Source organism: Nematolebias whitei, chromosome 22 (genome assembly GCF_014905685.2).
Source record: "Nematolebias whitei isolate Nwh7 chromosome 22, NemWhi1, whole genome shotgun sequence".
Classification (NCBI taxonomy): domain Eukaryota; kingdom Metazoa; phylum Chordata; class Actinopteri; order Cyprinodontiformes; family Rivulidae; genus Nematolebias; species Nematolebias whitei.
This window is the reverse complement of record NC_056519.1, coordinates 15,108,258-15,128,021: the sequence shown is the minus strand read 5'-3', so window position 1 is coordinate 15,128,021 and position 19,764 is coordinate 15,108,258. Positions and strand designations below refer to the sequence as shown.

The 19,764-nt window shown below is 38.7% G+C and overlaps 1 protein-coding gene across 2 annotated transcripts in view; it reads left to right on the top strand.

The window, feature by feature from the left end:
- The window catches only part of anks1b (ankyrin repeat and sterile alpha motif domain containing 1B), a 291,174-nt gene that overhangs the window by 200,333 nt on the left and 71,077 nt on the right, over positions 1-19,764 (top strand). For both annotated transcript variants that reach the window (XM_037695743.1, XM_037695742.1), the window contains exons 14-16: positions 14,768-15,414; positions 15,876-15,998; positions 17,981-18,050. In XM_037695743.1, coding sequence (XP_037551671.1) covers positions 14,768-15,414; positions 15,876-15,998; positions 17,981-18,050 — 840 coding nt within the window. The remainder of the gene's footprint in view (positions 1-14,767; positions 15,415-15,875; positions 15,999-17,980; positions 18,051-19,764) is intronic.

Here is a 19,764-nt window from a genome sequence, read left to right as displayed (position 1 = left end):
CACACACACACACACACACACACACACACACACACACACACACACACTGCTATCAAGCAGAGGAAGTAGATCCACTTTTATCTGGTTTTTCAGTGTTTGTGTGTGTGTGTGCGTGTTTGCGAGCATGTGCTTGTTTCATGCTTGAGCAGTTCAGAGGCCCCGGTAGACTTTGATCTCTGTAAAGCCTAAAATACAAAACGCATTAATTCACAGGTGTGTGGTTATGAAGACACACCATGAGTGCAAAACGGCCGAACTCATCAAATGTTCACTTATCGTTCCCACTGAAGTACAGCTGGACACACGTGTGCAACACCCACTCACTGAGTCTTCTGGCCTTCCTGTTGGACAGATGTTCTTAAGGAGCAATTATGGCTCAGTCAAGGGTTTTTTGGTCATTTCTTCAAAATTTCAATATATTTTTCCATTTTAGATTTGAAAAAAGGAAATAAAAGAAGCAGGATTTCAATTTCTTTGAAGATGTTTTGTTTCCCATTAGGGAGATTTATTTCAGTTCAACCAAATGTGTGTAAAGTTTCAGATTTACAATATCCTGGATGTCTGAGAATCTACTCCAGGGTTTTTCCAGTTTTAGGAAATTAGATTGTACAGTCGATGTCTGTACCGTAACCTGTTCTTGGTGCTTCTCTCTGTTTCTCCCTCTTGCTTCAGTGAATGGGATCTACGTGCTAATCTGTCTAACACTTACTTTATGAGAAGCTGAGTGCTGTGCTCATGAAGAACAGTGAAAATAATGATTAGGATTGCTATGAATTATGGGGTTTTCGTTTAACGGGGAGCATTTTATTCTCAGCGCTGACTTTCTGTTCAACGCTCCAGACACCCCCGAGTGTCGAACACAGCCGGTGTCTTCTGAAGGAAGCGGTGGCCACCGCCGCAAAACCCATCCAGGCCCGCTGCAGTGGGTTCCTGCCTGTTCAGCCATTGTGAATTAAAGCAAAACAGGAAAAAAATACACTTTACAACATGCCCGCTTTGTTTAAAATATCACTTTATTTTTAGTTTTGTGGCTGAACTAAGTCATTTAAGAATCGTATTTTTAGAATTTATTAAAGAGTTTATTTGTAAGGACTGCAGAGGGATATCCTAATAGACCAGAGGTTCAAGTCTTCACAAATATCCTTTTTTATCGACAAGTGAGTTTGAATTCTGGGAGTCTGCATTGATGATGTTCAAGAAAACCTCTGGTAATTATATTCATCTTTTTTTTTTTTTTTTTTACTTCTGATTTGTGAGATTGCTGCAAATTTGACTTTTTGGTTTGAACAAAGCACAATTACTTGTTCTGCAGGCGCCAGAGATATTTAAAACAACCAAATTGTTTGTGTTTTAACGTGCATATGTACTAAATATCAGCTGATTTCATTCATCAGCACATCCTGATTCAGTAAGGAGCTCAATTTTGGGACTGAATTCAGATTATTTTTTGTTAAAATTGATAAAACTGGTAATAATGTTGATAATGATAATCATGATAATAAAAATAATATAATGATAATACTAATAATCAATGTTTACTGAAAGTTTTATGGATATATTAATAAAAAACTGAAGAAAAATGGCAAATTTTTGCAACATATTACAACTTTTCTCGTTGTCCTGTATAAATTTAGGCACATTCATAATCCAGAATCTTGGATTTTAATCTTAAACTAAGATGAATGAGACTTGTGTCACATAAAATATTTAGCAAGCTCTTTTAAATTAAATCACTTATTTTGAAGTAAACATTTGAAAAGTTTATCGAAACAGCCAGACATTTTTGCCACTGTTGTTTTGCTGCAGCTGGTTTGAAGAAAACGGGAACAACATCCGAGTAAATGTTGTTCCAGATTGTTTATTTTATTTTACAAGATGGAATAAATTCCAGACCTACCTGGAGACTAATTTCTGGCTAGGCCCATTTGTAATAACAGAGTCTAAAAACCTTAAACCAGCAGCCTTTCCTGTTCTCCCTGGTGTTTTTGATGGGACTTTTGGTTATCATTTTTTAAATTATTTTTATGAATAACAGATGCCATAATATTGTCAACAGTTTTTATATGCAACATTTAGCCACTGGAGGAAAATTAATCTGCCATATTTGTGTAATACCTCATCAAGACTAGATTGGCATCCATTCATTTTTCCATTTATTTCATTTTATTCCTACTCTTTAGCTCATCCCTCCTACTCTACTTATTAGCCTTATAAGGTCTATTGTAGGGTATCCATGGTAACAAGTAGCTTACAGGGAGAGACGGACAGACTGAGGGAACGGAGCGTATTTGTATGTGGGTACAGAAGGCAGAGTCTCAGAATTCAAAGGATGCCAGTGGAAAAGCGAGTGTGGGTGATGAAATGAGACTCTAATGGTGCGAGAGAATGGAGAGATTAACAAAAAAACCAGGAAAAAGACGATCGAATGAGAAATGTCATGCAGATGTTGAGAAACGAGGACAGGAAAGTAAGGAGAGCGTTTGTTTTGTTTATTTATTTTTGCAAACCAAATAAGGCATTTCCTTCCGATGCCTGCACATCTGCATCCCCTGCCTTCTTCTTCCCCTTAAAATCATCAGCTGCTCTTCAGCAGTGATCTAACATTACACAATGATCCCCCAGCCCTGCAGCAGTTTATGCTGGTGTCAGCCACCTGCGTAGGCGGTTGGACAAAAAGTAGTCCTATTTATAACCCAGTCCATCACCGGTGCTGCTGTTCAGCTTCATAACTCGGGTTTATGTAATCCTAGACATTATTCCCTCCGTGCACGGTGCCAAATGCAGTGCAGTGTTATGCAGAAACAGCTGAGTTATGCAACGCCCCGCTGCAAGACGGTAAAGACGAACGTGGACATTGCAGCAGGTGTTGATCTGTTTATTTTCTGCTGTAAACCTTACAGCTTCAGGTGCCAACATGATTTAGTCTTATTTATTTATTTGTTGTTTTACAGCGCAGCATTCCTCAGCTCTGTGGCAAACAGTTCCAGCAGTTATTATTCATGCGACCCAAAGCAATGCAGCCTCTAAGAACCATACATTGTTTTATGAACTGCCTTTATGATCCAGCTTTAGACTGAAGTTATTTAAAGCACAATGTTGTTGTTTTTAGTGAAAATGGTTGTGCTGTACTCCACCTCTCACACTATACATATATGAATATAGGCACCATCTTCCCATGACCCAGAAAGGAGAAATGGGTAATAAGGATGGATGGTGTTTTTATTGATTCTTCAGTGAAACCTTACATGATTTAAAAGCTTGTACTATATATATTTTTTTAAGAAAATGTGTTGGACTACAGAGAAAAGTTAAAGGATTGAATAAGCATGTACAAATTCATAAAAAGGATGAGACACGTCAAGTGAACGCTAATGTTGTTCTTGAATGTGCGGCTGAAACATTTCCCCCAATCACCTGTGTAAGTCTGCACTGTCACACAAGTGGACCAAAACATAAAATAACAGAAAACCCATGTTGTTGGGTGGGAAAAAGACTGATATACTGGACATTGAATAGACAGTTACTATCCCACCCCCTGCGTAAATAAATAAATAAATAAGTATTGGCTTTAAAGCAGATTAAAATAAAAGGTTTGGTAGAAAACTACATACAGCACCAGGTTGAAATGAGTTCATCAGCTTACAGTTTTCATCGTGTTTTTCACTGTAATTGCTTTTGTCCACAGAAATTGTGATATAAGCTCCATAGTAATGTTTTTTTTTAAGCAAAATATTGACTAACCTATGATATTTCTTTATTTATGCTGCGTTAACATTGGATTTCTAGGTGACTACTTTTTGGCTTTATTTTGATTTATTTTAAACCTTTTGATATTTATTTCATCCTCTACATTTCTACAGTGTAAGTTTATTTAGAAGCCTTTTTTTTTTAGATTACAAAATATACACATTTCTTGTCTGGTCAATTAAAATATTAGCACTGCTGATTTTCTGTGTGTTTTTAGTATAGTTTTTAGAAATGCTGGGCGTTGGCTCCAATTTTTTCGGTTCCTTTTCTCCTCGCCCTGTTCCTTTTGGTTAGATGTCTGAATTTTACCTCACTTTGCAAACCGACCGCATAGGAGCTGCAAAATAAACCATCTTAATTGAATAACGAGTCTTTCATGGCAAAGCAATAACCTGCTTTGTTCGTTTAAGTGCACCAATTGTAGTATGCTTTTATAAAACCTGAATCAGTGGAACCAACCTGAAGCTCCAGAATAAACACTTCACTTTGTTTTGAGTCTTGTACAAAACTGTACAAAAAGTTATGCAATATACTGATTTTTTTTAATAGTAATATTCAATAAAAAGTGTTAATTGAAGGTCACATTGATAGTTGTTGCTGCTTTTACATCTTTATTTTCTTAGAGGTTTTGTGAAACAACACCATCTTGAAACGGCACAAGGCATTAATCTCTAATTACTGTTTCTTTAATAACTGAGCTGGTTTGAATCACTTCCCGTGTGCTTCATGTAATTTCGTTGTCACCTGAGGCGGCTGTGCTAATAAAGCAGGTTTATGTTTTAGTTAATTCAGTTTAATGAGGAGGTCAGTTAGATTTAGTCACGCTTACATTAAGGCGCTCTATCCGGTTCAATACAAATCACCAGCTGAAGCCCAGTCGCATCAGTCCATATGTGTCTAATAAAGTGGAAAATTCCATAAACATGTCACTTTGCCAGACACGTCGCATCTATTATGCATCACCGCTGACGCGTCGCGTTTGTTTCGCGTCACCGCTGACAACCCGGAAACATGGGCCCAAAAATCGATGGGCTGCCAAACGGCGGTCATGGGAATGTGCACAGGGGGACTTTAACAAGAATTTAACAAGATAACTGCCCAAGAACAGTTATTTGTTTGCTCGATATTGTAATAACAGTGTGTCTCAGTTGAACGTTTCCTTAATAAATGCACTTGAAGTTTGCTCCAGGAGTTCTGCGAGACGAAGGTGGCTTACTATGGCAAGTCAATTGTGTCATTAATAGCCACTTTTACCTATTAATGAGACACTTGGCTTTCCATACTAGTCGAGGGCCCTCTAGCCGTTGAAAATGGTAGTGTTCAGTATTTTCCATGTCAGAATGAATGAAATGGTTCGATGTCAGTCAAAAGTTGGTTATAATTATGGGGAAGAAACGTATATTAGTCGCTTCGGTGTATAAGTCGCAGGACTTGCAAATTTATGCCAAAAAGTGCAACTTATACGGCAAAAAATACAGTAATCAGAACAAGGTGGAGCTTTGTACAGCTGCCGTGGTTTAATCATCTCAATTCAACAGCGATTGTTTGCATATTTCAATGTTAAAATATCTTCTGGATAGATTCTTGTATTGACTACTTTTGAGTTGGTTGTATTATGATTTATTAGCTTGTGTGCTTTTAAAAATGTATCCCATCACTAACTCAAGGGAGCTCAGGAGTGGATACGAAGCAGCCAAAAGCAGTTTTATTTACAGCTTTCCCTTGAGTTTTTCTTTTATCTAACTCGAGACGTCCACCCCAAGATGAAAACACGACAAAACACTTCAACTGATGTAAAATCAGACGTTTTTATCACTGCTGAACTTATTTGCCTTCCACTATCCCCCTCTGTCTCCCACCAGCACAAATGTAATTTCAGCAGCACTGGTGAGAGACTTCCGTCACTCTTCAAGGGATGTGAAAGTGTGTTACCACGGGAGACGAGCCAGTTGCTGTGGCAATAAACTCTGTCTACTTGAGTTAGAAATGAAAGACTGAATTTAGTGTCTGCAGAGAGACTCCAATCCTCCTTAAGGTTGGGTTTAGATACATTTAAGCTCTCAGCAAGGTGCTAATTCTCTCAGCAGGGCATCCCCTGCCTTTGTCTCCACTTTATACAGAAAAGAAGAGAAGCTCAATCTGTTTGCACTTGATGTCACAGTGGCGGTTTTTGATCACAAATTGAGGAAGTTATTTAAGGATGTGGGGAATAAAGTTATTTTTTACTAGTTTGTATATGCTCTTTTTGTCGAACTGCTCAGCTTGTTAAAGTTCAATTTTTGTGAGAGATGACCTCTTTTGAATAGTTTTCATTGTGAACATGATGAAGAGAAGTTTTTACTCTGCATTCAAATCCATTTATGAGGCTTGTATGAGATGCAAAATCAGTGGCTGCATGTTTGGTATAAATACTGAATAATATGTTTCAAATGCATTGCACTTAGTTTCTTTCTTGTTTAGGATTACCGTACTTTCCGCCATAAACGTCGCACCGCCGTATAAATTGCATCAATCCAAACGTGTCTAATAAAGTGGGAAAAAAACATTATGTTGCTTCGCCGTATAAGTCACATTTATTATGCGTCACCGCTGACCACCCTGAAACATGGGCCGGTGTTGTGCCAAAAATCATTTGGCTGCCAAATGACGGCTGTGGGCGCGTGCACTGGAGGACTTTAACAAGAATTTAACAAGATTAACACTTAAAAACAATTATTTGTTTGCTCCAAATTATAGCAAAGGTGTGTCTCAGTCTAACTTTTCCTTAATAAATTAACTTTAATGCTCAAATCAGCTGCATTTCAAAAGCCGATTTGCGGCAGCGGGAGCGCGCAGAGGGAGGACTCGTACCTTGGAAATTTAAAAAGATAACCACCTAAAAACAATTATTTGTTTGCTCGACATTATAGTAAAGGTGTGTCTCTGTTGAACTTTTCCTTAATAAATTCACTTTAATGGTCAAATCAGCTGCATTTCGTCTGGGCGGTGCGGCGAAATGCAGCTGATTTGACGTTTGCTCCAGGAGTTATGGAGCGAAATGAAGGTGGCGTTGTATGGCAAGCCAAGTGTCTCATTAATAGCCACTTTTACCTATTTATGAGACACTTGGCTTTCCATATTACTTGTGGGCCATCTAGTGGTTGAAAATGGTAGTGTTAAATATTTTCCATGTCAGAATGAATGAAATAGTCAAATCTCAGTAAAAAAAATTTATAAATATGGAAAAAAACATAAATAAGTCACGTCGCTGTATTAGTCGCAGGGCATGCTAATTTATGCAAAAAACTGTGACTTATACAGTGAAAAGTACGGTATGTTTGGTACAAACTCAGCATGTGTGCATTAGCATTTACTTTCTGGTAATGTTTAAGGCATCTGCTTGGGGGAAAAAAGACTAAACGTTATGTGATCAAACCATCGCAGAAGGTGGAGAAATGTGGACAGATTAAGATGCAACTGCAAACATGAAAGTAAAGAACATTGGTTATGTTATTTAAAGAAATATCAGTCAGCTACTGTAAATTAACAAGAAACACTTTAAGTTTGATTGCAGTTGGTGCTTTGGTGGCAAGTGACCTTGTTGGGAGCACTGGCAACTTTTTAGTTATTTTGTGGGAGAAAACATGACCAAGACGCTTCACATCACTTACATTTTTGTCATCATCTACCATGTAATTAATTAGTCACTTGGTGTTAAAAAGGATAGTAATTAAAGGCCTAGTATTCCTTGAAGAACTTAATATCACTCACCTCCTTCCATACCAGAGTTTTAGTTGATTATTTTGAAACAATTATGGGATCTTCAGGCTTTCTGGACTAAACTTGAAAAAGTTTTGCACGAGTGCACATGCTGGCACAAGATATTATTATAACTCAGATCATTCTCCAAATTTGAACTTTGTTTCTCTGAGGTTGTTAGTTACTGACATTTTTGTATGGTGAGTTGGTGGCCATCTTGTGTCAGGTTGACCACAAAAGTCGATCAGCTGTACATCCAATGATTCTTTTTGAAACATTTTATTAAAATCCATTAAATGGTTCATGAGATATTTTACTAACACAGAAATAGTCACAGAAAACAAGGCAGTTACATCATCGCCCGTCAGAGGGTCATTAAACATCAAGTGATTTACCTAAAAAAGTCGCCCATCCCTACCTCTGAGCTATGTAACCTGGCTCAGTGTGGGTTTATCTCAGCTGGTTTTCGATGCTGCTCTCAGTCTGTGTGTGCAATACTAAGAAAAATAAAATATCTACAAAGAAAACTCGGTTGCTGTGACAACTGAGTCACCTGCATCTGCAGTAAAGAACGGAAAGTGGGGCTGAAAGCTGCGTCTGGAGGGACTGCATCTTGGTTCTATACGATCTGTCGCTCCTCCTGCCACCACCTCCATTTTACTTTAGGGTTATTGGAAAAAAATACAATTTAATTATTTTCTCACTCTGAATTTAAATATTAAAAGTCAGGCTCTGTATACGTACAATTTAGCCAATGACTACCGGTAGTTATTTTATAAAATTCGACAAGTCTGAAAGTTTTACAAAATCTACATATAGGATCACTTCAAACTGCTACATTAACTTAGCATAAAATATAATATTTTAAAACTTAAAGTACATTTTATTTTATATGAATCTGCTCAAACTAATTAGGTCAAAGTAACATTTTGGATGTAATTGAAACATTTCTCCTGGTAGTTGTGAGTACCTCTGCATGCTTTTAGTTAATTAATGTGACATTTCCAACAGTACTTGAAGGGAACATTCCCTTAACTCCCATTACGTTCCCTGTTGCCTTTACATTTTCTCAAACCAGTTATTCACGACTCAGATTATATCTTGTCATCATCATTATGCCAAACATCGCTGTTGTATCATTTTTGGTGTTTTTAAAATAGCCCAGCTATAACAAAGCTATTTTAGAGCTTGAAGCTTGGGGAGCTGATGATTTTTTCAGGCCTGCGGCTCTTAAAAAAAAAAACGTGTCGAGCTTTATTTTCTGAGATGATTGACAGTTCAGATATTACTCTGTAGTTTTTAATAACAGTCAGAGCTGCACCACAAGAGACGTAATGATGAACACATTCCTATCAGATGTTTGGATCGTCTTCTGGCTTCTCTGCTACCACACAAAGGAAAACATCCCTGTATATGAGGTGTGTGTGGTGTGTGTGTGTGTGCATCAGGTTACACATGCATACCTTTAAGCAGAGCTTGTGGACATGACGTGGGTAGATGGCTGCTCGTTTTTTTATGAGCTTTGCTGTATATTTCTGTGAACAGGTACAATAGAAACTAAACTTGCTTCATGACTTTCAGTCTGTGGAAAATCAATGTTTTTCTACATAAAACAACATTTGAATCTTAGTTTTGAAACTTCTAGAAGACTGTTGTCACTGTGTGTGAACTGACCGCTTCACTGTGGCCTATAGTCTTATTTTCTTCCCATTTGAACGTGTCTACACCGTGTCTCCTTCATGCTTCATGTCATTCAGGTCCTTCATTTCGTCAGACGCTTCAGTCTCCAGACACCTCCTCAGGCTTTCAGTCTGACATTCACTGGTATACTCCGTCTGCCCACTCACTTTACCTCCGCCTCTCTGTCCATATGCCAGCCCTTCTCTTCAGATATGGGTGTTTTGTGTTGCATTTCCATGGCTTGTTTGCCCTTCCTCTCACATCTGTTTTTTCCCTATTTGATCAACTGTGTCTGATTACCTTTATTTTAGTTTGTACATTTGCAGGAAAAATGTTTCTTCTTTTATGAAGCCTTGCAGACCAAAATAAGTTAAAAAACTGAGCTCCAAGCACATTTTGTATGTTGTATGATCACAGACAATAATCAAAAATAATAAGGGAATACCACAGGGTAGATTTAAAAAAAAAAAAAAAAAAAAAAAAAAAAAACCTATGGGGTGTGCTTTTTCAAAGAGTTCTTAGTTATTTAAAATATCCAAATTTGTGCCATCAAACGCACAATTTAGCAGTTTTAAATGCATTTTAAAAATCTAACTCGGTTAGCAATGTTAATTTTGTTCAAGTAAGATTAAGTGTTTAAAAGGCTATTTGCCGAGTTGTGAAATGATGTAGTTGTGATTGTTTGGCTGTCTTATTGTGTTTTATAGACGGCGTGTCACAACAGGAGAACCGCAGCTGTAAATGATATTAATTGTCTCGGCATTCCAGGATTCAGATATTAGGCAATGCAGGTTGTGCGTCATTTCTTATAAGAGCAGCTGTAAGTCCCAGAGTCATTGTTAATGTCATTAGTCTGATGTTCCTGATCTAAAAAGCAAAATTGAATCAGGGAGATGAAAACATGACAATGCTGCTGACAAATTATATTCATACAGTTGTGGGAAAAGAAAGTCCGCCCTCTTCAGTTCTGGGGTTTTACTTATCATGACATAATAAAAAACATCCTGGTTTTACTGAAGTTTTAAAATTACTGAAACACCACAAAAACAAAAAACAAACAAACACAACCAATTCCACAGAGTTATTTATTTAGCAAAAACAAAGTCAAAAGGAAAAACTGTGTCTTAATAAAATCATGGGGGGTAGAGAACAACGACAAGATGTTTATCCATAATGCACAATATCATGTTTGGTGAAAACTAACCCCACCATAGCGTCACAAGCATGTCATACTAACTGTTAAGCATGGCGATGGAGGGGCGATGGTATGGGCGTTAATCAAAGTGCTGTAAAGTCCCAACATTAATGGCAGTAAGTTGTTCTACAAGTTTTCGAATCATACGATGGACTTAGTTCTTCCGTTTCAGCTTTGTATTTAAGGAATAAATATATTATGATGATAGAAGCTCTTGACTCTTTGAAGTACTATCCTACACGGGTGTTAATCTTCATCCAATTCACATTAGTTGGGTCCCATTAATCACGGTGGACTTGATGGTTTAATATATAAACTTCTCACTCTACATTCTTAAAATTATTTCACTCAAATCAAAAGTCCTATTAACACATATTTTCAAAACAGATTTTTTTGATTATTGCTGGCTATTTTAACACTATAGTTTAAATCTGGTTAAATAAACATCTAAATTACTGAGTTATTTCTGATTAAAATATCTGTTTAGGTACAGGGCAGCCTGCATTATCACAATTAAATTTATAGCCACCCATTGCATTAGTCATGAAGCTGTAGCCCGTAAATCACAGAAATGGCAGTATATGTATGCCTAGCTCAAAACAAGTTAATTACATACCTACGATGTTGTAAAATATTTGTTTGCTGCACAGATCTAGATGTCTCACTGCAGCGGTTTGCTGTGAATTGAATGCAGCTTATCTAAATCCAATCTGTTTCTGCGCCGTGCCGCTGCTTGTCACGACGCGTTTGCATTTGTGTTTGCGTGTGTCGCAATAAAAATGCAGGTATGCAGAGCGATGCATCTGCTGTTTCACAGTCTGATTCTTAGACATTTGCTGCACTTCAGCAAGAGCAACGTCACGAGTTTCAGTAGGAATTTGTACTACAGTACCGGTACACGGTTTGAGTTGTATCAAGTGGATCTCCAGGTAAGCTGCACACTTTCACCAAATCTTCAGGAACTCAGTGTTTGAGGCAGAAAAATCTCTAATTACAATTTTGTATAACCTCTCTAATCTGATTTCTATGATCCGTCAGGATTCTCATCAAGCTACAGATGTTCTGTTGTCTTTGCCTGGAACTTTCAAGAGTTCTGTGTGGACCGTAGTTTGCTACAAGTGGTGTCAAACAGCTCTGCGCTTCTAAAACAACTTCTGGAATGTTTTAATTCAGCCTACATGTTTGCTTCACTTTTATGAAGGTTAAAAGGACTCGGGTGCCTGAAAATTGAGTCATCGTTCCGTTTAGTTTCTCTGTTGCCATAGCTGCGAAAAGACTCACCTGTTGCTAACATTCATCGTTGTCAGGGAACATGATGCGCATAGACGTACCGAGAAGATGTTAACACACCGTATGTAGAAACTAATGCTTTTAACGACAGGAAAAGTGACATAGGTTTTTGTCTTTTATGTGTTTGATAAGAAATTTTAAGACGTCTGAAGTCACTACCAACCACCACCCTTTTTTATCCTCAAGGTTTGGAAATGTTTATTGAGCAGTTTGAATTCACTGTGAAAAAAGTGACGCTGTAGCTCAAACTAGAATTCAATTGATGTGATTTTTATGTCTTAACTTTATCTTCAAATCAAACTGCACACACTGTACTTCCATTAGACTGTTTATTGATGATTTGCTTTTAGCTTGGAAAAGGGTCAATCATGCCATGAACTTGTTACAAAAACATGTAAACTGAACCACTAGAATCAAATGAACTAAACCTAAAACTGAAAAGTTTTTTTTCATTACTGTAAATAAATTGCTTCATTGGGTGCAGGTACCTTGGATCCTTTTTAGTTACACAAAGATCTTTGCGTTTCCATTTTGCCTGCTCGTATTTGTTTACATTACAACACTTGTTTTCATTCAATAAATTAGCTTTATTCAAGGTTCAAGGATTAAAGGCTCTTTATTTGTCATTCCACCGCATGTGGTACATGTGGTGGAACAAAATTGTTTACACAGAGTCCCAGTTACATCCAACAAAAGTATTAAAATGTAAAAGAAAAACAGTAATAAGATCTAAGATATGAACTAAGAAAAATGTTAATAAAAATACACTAAGCACTAGTAGCATAAAAACAATACACCGAACAGCAGCACGAACATGAGTCTTTGTGAGCAGATGAGCACGCATGAACACAGCAACATGAAACAGATCAGCAGCAACATGAAACAGATCAGCAGCAACATGATGTGAATTTTTCACAGTGATTATTCTGGTTAGAGATTCATGAGTCTAACAGCCTCATGGTAGAAGCTGTTCCTCAGTCTAGTGGTTCTACACTTAATGCTCCTCAACCTCCTTCCTGAGGGGAGCGGGGCAAAAAGTGTGCGTGCTGGGCGAGTGGGGTCCTTAGTGATGCAGGAGGCCCTCTTCCTTCATCTGGAGGTGTAGATGTTTGTGATGGTGGGGAGACTGACTCCAACATCTTCTATGCAGCCTTCACCACTCTCTGTAAAGCTTTTCTTTCTGCAGCTGTGCAGCCTCCATGCCACATGTTGATGCTGGAGCACAGGATGCTCTCCACTGCACACCTGTAGAAGGAAGTGAGGACTGAGCTTCCCAGACCAGCTCGCCTCAGCCGTCTGAGGAAGTAGAGTCTCTGATGAGCTTTCTTGATCAGGCTGGTGGTGTTGTTGCTCCAGCTGAGGTTGTTGTTCAGGTGCACACCCAAGTACTTGTAGCTGGAGACCACTTCCACTGCAGATCCTCCTATGTTTAATATGTGTGTGGGGGGGTGGGGTGTGTGTGTGGGGGGGGTTCCTTCTGAAGTCCACAACCATCTCCTTTGGCTTCTTAATTGATGTGAAGGTTGTTCTTCTAGCACCAGCTCTCCAGGTGTTCCTCCTCCTGCCTGTAGCTGGACTCATCATTGTTTGTGATGCATCCCGCCACCGCCACATCATCTGCAAACTTTACAATGTGACAACCTGGATGGGTAGCTGCACAACCATATGTGAGCAGAGTAAACAGGAGGGGGCTCAGCACACAGCCCTGAGGGGAGCCAGTGCTGAGGGTTATGATGGAGGAGGAGAAGTTGTGGATCCTCACGGACTGCAGTCTGTGTGTTAAGAAGTCTAGGACCCAAGTGCAAATGGATGGGGCTTAGTCCTAGTGTAAGTAGTTTGTCCATCAGGGTCTGGGGAATCATGGTGTTGAAGGCAGATGTGAAGTCCACAAAGAGCATATGGACGTAGGAGTCCTTCTGCTCCAGGTGAGTGAAAGCAGTGTGGACCACAGAGGAGATGGCGTCCTCTGTTGAGCAATTCTCACAATATGCGTACTGGCTAGGGTCCTCACTGATGTTGATGGTTGGTTTGATGTGGGTCATGACCAGATTTTTGAAACATTTAGTGACTATCAGGGTGAGTGCTACTGGCCGATAGTCATTCAGACCAGAAACTGTAGAGCTCTTTGGGACTGGGATGATGGTGGCAGTCTTCAGGCAGGTGGGAACTGTTGCTAGGGTAAGTTAGGAGTTAAAGATGTCGGGCAGCACCTCGAAGAGCTGATCGGCAGTCTTTCAGCACCTTCCCGGGGTTGTTGTCTGGGCCGGTTGCTTTGTGAGGATGAATCCTCCTGAAAGTACTCCTTTAGCCACATTTTAAACAAATAATGCTGCATGTGACCCCTGTGGAGCTAAGGTACGATAAGGAAGCTAATCACACTGATGATAATGTCAATCTTTTGCCATTTTTTAAATCATCAAGAATTGGAGAAATTAGGTGTTTTGCGGAAGTACAACAAATAATTGTGGTAGAAATTATATTAGTTTATCAACAGAAGAACAACACATCTGCAATTACTTTTATAGGAGAATCAAAAGAAACTTTGAGCAGATTCTTTTACACCACTGCACAAAGTGAGTGGGCCTCTGAAAGGATCCCCTTTCCAAAACAATGGTCTAAGTACATCTGTGTTGATGAGTTCATGCGTACGTGCACAGGTTCAGACTCGAAAGCACATGATGTGCACCCACACCGTGCAGGAACACAAGTGTAAAATTCAAGTCAGGAGCTCGTTTATTTCTTCTTGGAGTCACAAACAGCTTTTCTACAGGGGGCCGTACGATTTATGATTGTTTTTATCCTTTTTATAGCTTTATTCTGTATATTTGTTTTCTTAGTTACTCGTTTTACATTTTCACCTTCCATTTAATCAGTTTTTCTACGGACTTTTAATTTTTGCATCTTAATGTGTGATATTTGTCTTGTTGTAGAGATGTTATGTTTCTTCTTCGTCTGTCTCCAGACCATCCAACATAGCTGGTGTCACCACTGTTTTGATGTCAGAGAGGTCATTGTTTATGCAGAACTATTTAGTACAATGACAATATATGGATCTGTAGTTGGTCTGTATGATCTTTAAGATGGAGTGATCCATGTTTTCCTGTGTTCTCTTTGCAGACGACGGGTCGTACCAGCGAGAACCCCCTCCCCCTCCTCCCTGCCCTTCCTCCAGCTCAAACCCTCTTCTGGAGGAGAACAGGAAGAGCCTGGTCCCAGAAGCGTTCGCAGGCCTTCTTCATGGATCATCTCCGGCTTGTGAACCGCCTGATACGCCTTATCATCTTTACAGCCCCAAACACTTTAAATATGCCTCTGCAGATGTCCAGAGCAGCCTGCTGCAGGCCCCCGAGATCAGCGTTGTGATTGGTGGAGGAGCCTCTCAGGGCTTCTCTAGGACTGGGAGCGAGGGATCTCCTCAGAGCCTCAACTGCAAGTCCCAGAAGCCCCAGGTTGTGTACCGGACTGTTTTTCACACAAGGGTCAACCAAGACCAGGTTCAGACTAGGAACTGTGAGCAGGAGGATTCAGCTCGTGTATGGAGCCACCTGCCTTCTCGTTCCTCTGAGCAAAACGGTGACGTTGCAGATTCTTTTGGAAACCTGACCGTAGGTGCATCTAAAGAAGGTTTACCTGGAGCTGGGTACGAAGAGAGGGCTTGTACCCTGGGGAGGATGAGATCAGTGCCACGCAGTGTGTTGGACCTGCAGCTGTCGAAGTCTTTGTCCAAGTCCGACTCCAACCTTGTGGCCGTGTCCCCCATACAGGTACACACACCAGAACACTACGCTTTTTAATATTTAAACTTATGAGCATGTTAAAGGTTTTATAGGTTTAGATTAATGTCTCAGTTGGTGTGCAAATTTATTTTTGTGAAATATTTATTTGTATAAATTACAGTTTTTATCTGTACACATCATGTGACAGATTTCAGAAACAGTTCAGCCAATTAGGTAACGTGTTAATCTGGGCCACTGTGTTCCCTACTGAGTGGTTCTTTTGAGATTTCTTTAATTCAGTGTAAATAAATTATAAACTGAATGCATAGTCTGTTTGATGAAACTGGAGCCATTATTGCTCAAACTGTGATGGGAGTTCATAGCCTTAAGGCAATTTTTAGTTTCACTTTTTTTTATTTATAATAAAAAAGGACCATTGTCATACATTTTGTCATTCATTCATTTTAAAGTGAAAAGTGTTTTGTATGTTTTTTTTTATTTTTTTTTAGGAGGAACACAGTTGGGGGTGTGGATCTCGGGGTCAGGGCCCAGGAAGTTCCAGCTCACGAGAAGGGGCCAGCCCCGAGAGAAGGTTGGAGCGAACGCCCTCCTTTACTGCTGAGTGGGAAGAGGTACAATATAAATATATTTCTCTAACAAGTATAGCCGACCATCTAATTATCATACTGTAATCAGTCCAGACATTAAAGAAGGAGGAAAAGTTGCAGATTACTTCCTGCGCTGCAGTTTCTTGTATGTTTGCTGTAAAATTGATTAAAGTGAATAAGCTTCTCGGAATGAGCCATTTCTGCAGGAATGAAAACTGCACCCTCAGCTCTGAGCTCTTTTAGTTTGGCCTCTTTTTGAAATATACTTTGTTACCACAGTGCAGAAGGAGCAGGCTGCTAATTTAACATGCTGAGGTTCTTGGAGCTTCAGAAGGGATCAAACCTTTTAAAAGAAAGCATGGTATGGTAATGCGCGATGGGCGAGGCCTCTATGTGTTTTGGTCTCACTGTGTTTCTGAAGATCTTTCTACTACAGATGTGATTTATTGACCAGACCTGACGGTAAAGGATTGAAGGAGCCTGAGATGCATTATTTTTGCCTCACGACTCCTCATTCCCACTGTAAATAAAATTCTTCCCCAAGTGAATACACTCTGAAAATTAAAAATCTCAAATAATTTGCACGCCACTCCCTGGAGAAACACTCAACATCGCACTTTCTATGATTATGGGAATAAAGCTGTTTTTAAAATGACGCTAATGACGTGGTTGACGGCCCATTTGTATATTCTTTCACACATTTGCATGAACATGTTAATTACACAAAACAACTCCCAATTTGTTAATGGGGATAAATTACCTTATGGAATTGTGCATAACTCCCAGTAGTTATGGTAACATTTCCTGATTAATCACATGTAACTTGAGAAAAATGGTAGATTGATTTTGGCATGATCTTTTTTTCTTCTTTTGGCTGCTCCCCCTTTTTTTTTTTTAGGGGTCGCCACAGCAAACTAAGTTGCACGAAGACTCAGCAGTTTTTTTGGGGGGTTTTTTATGTCGGGTGCCCTTCTTGACGCAACCACAGACCACCGAGCTACCACAGCGCACTGTGTGGAGAAGAGAGCTGCTATCTAGGACACTTGGAGGAGCAGATGGTGGGGTTAAGGGCCTTGCTCAAGGGCCCAGAGTGGGACGAATGAGGGTGGGGGCAGGTGTGGGTGCTTCACCTACCCCATCCACCTTTTTTTTTAATGTTGTCTGTACCGGGGCTTGAACCGGCGATCTTCCGATCACAAGCCCACCTTCTCTAACCTCTGCTATATATATAAACCCTGTTTTCATGGACTTCATTAGCTGGAAGCCCAAATTATGTAAAAATAAACAAATAAATACTTGAAATCGTTTAAAGTGTGGGCCCTGAATCTATCATGTATTAAAGATTAACTTTTTCCATGATATTCTAATTTTTTGAAAAGGGTATATATATATATATATATATATACATATACATATATATATATATATATACATATATATACATATAAATACATACATATACATATATTCCATTTTAGTGTGTATTTGGGTCTGTGAAGTCACTAATAATTCATAACCTTGAGGAAAAACGCAACTTGTTTTAGACCCCTGAGTTAGAAAATATGTAATTTAGTGTAGGTCAGATTTGCAGGTGAAAATCTCGTCACTTTCCCAGCTTCAAGTGGAAGAAATCCATCCATCTCGTCTTTATTTCCTCCCAACTTCAACTGTCTTCAGTCGTGGTGTAGCTGGCTATCCGTCAAAGGTTGACAGATGAGCAGGTTGTATAGTTCAGTGGTTAGCATCAGGTCTGTTCTAATACAACCAGCATCCACTTTGCTCCTTGCTCTATCTGTTCTGCTGTCTTTTAGTTTCCTGCTCCACTTGGGGGGTTGACTGACACCGAGCGTACTAGCTGGTATAATGAACACGCTATGCGACACGTGAATCCAGAAATAGGGGTTAGCCTTATTACTGGGAAATTACTTCCCCTACCCCCCACCCTCTTACACATCCTGTTCACCTCTGTAACGCTGACACTCTTTGTCTTTCTCCCATTTATACAGATCGACAAGATTATGAGCTCTATTGGGGCAGGAATTGGCAGCGGATTGGATATCAAGGAGGATAACTCAGGTAAATCATGTACAAGTAAGCATGAGTGTGCTTCAGTTTGGTGTGTGTTGAGAGAGAGATAAGAAAGTCTGCTTTAAGGAAAAATCCTGTTTAGTTACAAAGTAGTGATTAGTAATGCTATGATCTATATAAAGTACAGCATAACAAAAGCCTCTGATTGGTCAGTGTTCAGTAACATTAGATGCTTACAGTTGGACATTTTTTTCTATGCATGCGTTTTATATTAAATTAACATCGTATTGTATGGAAAGCCATTTCATTCAAAATTAAATAAATAAATATTATTTTAAAATTATTAATAAATATTCCATTAAATAAATAAATGTTCCCTTGAAATAAAACATTTAAATAGAAATGTTAAGTTTTTTCTCCAATATATTTTTTTAATTTATTTCAAGATTTATTTTTATTTAAGATTTATTTATTTATTTAATAATGGAGTTTCATTTTGTGACACATTTATTTTGTAAAGCTACTTTACATATTCCAAGGGCTTTTATTTTTTAACCCTGTTTTTCATTTTAAGCTCTTTTTATTTAACGTTCTTATATTCAAATGAGGGGGCGGGGTTTCCTATATCTTTTTTGACCAATCACAGCAAAGTATTCTCCTCGCTGAGCTCTGCTTGGTCCAGCTACTTAAAATCATGAATTAACTGTGTTCAGAAAGTCAGGATGACAAGCGGGCAATATGGAGAACATTGGAGAGCTCCGAGATGAAATGCTTCAAAGGTTTGCTGATGAAATTGAGCATTATACATTTACATTATATTTACATCCCGTGTTGTATTCCAGGGTGTGATTGATTTGCAGTGTGGACACCAAATGGAGTGGGTTTCCTCTCTGCTGTGAGACTGACAGCTGTCAGAGGTTGGGGAAGTGGGAGGGGCTTACGGCCCACTGCCAAATGTGCTTTCTTCACCAAAGTCTCCAGTAACACTGAAAAAGTCTAGATTTGTCGCTAGCTAGTTGCTTAAAAAAAGTCACTAGAGGGTCTGAAAACTCACTAAATAAAGTGAGAAAGTTTCTAAGTTGGCAACACTGCAGCCATGTCCGCTATTGTGCTCTAGCCCGTGCGGAAACATTGTGCTGGACATTGGTTCCTCTTCAAAAAAAGGCCTGCGTGTGTTTAAGCGTGAGAAATACAAAGTGTGCCATGTGCACGTCATGAAATGCGTTGTCTTACGGTCAATGTGTGAGACTTGAGAGGCAATCGTTTATTTTATTTTTGATTTAGTTATTGATTTGCCCAGTCTGCATTGACCATGATCAGACCCGCCCCACAGAGAAAACCCCGCCCCCTCATTTGAATATAAGAACATGACAAAAAAAAGATTAAAATTACAAATGGGGTTAAAAAATAAAAGCCCCTGAAATATATAATGTTGCTTTACAAAATAAAAATGTCACAAAATGAAACTCTGTTATTAAATACATAAATAAATCTTGAAATAAATAAAAATAAATGTTGGAAAAAACTAAACATTTTATTTTTAAATGTTTTATTTTAAGGGGAAATTTATTTATTTATTGGAATATTTATTAATAATATTTAAATAAAACTATTTATTTATTTATTTAATTTTGAATGAAATGGCTCTCCATAGTGTTGATGCTGTCAGTTACTGTATGATAAAACCCCTTTAAGTAGCTCAGGCTGAATTTATTTTTAAAATATTGCATACAATAAAACACAAAACATAGAGGGGATAGAC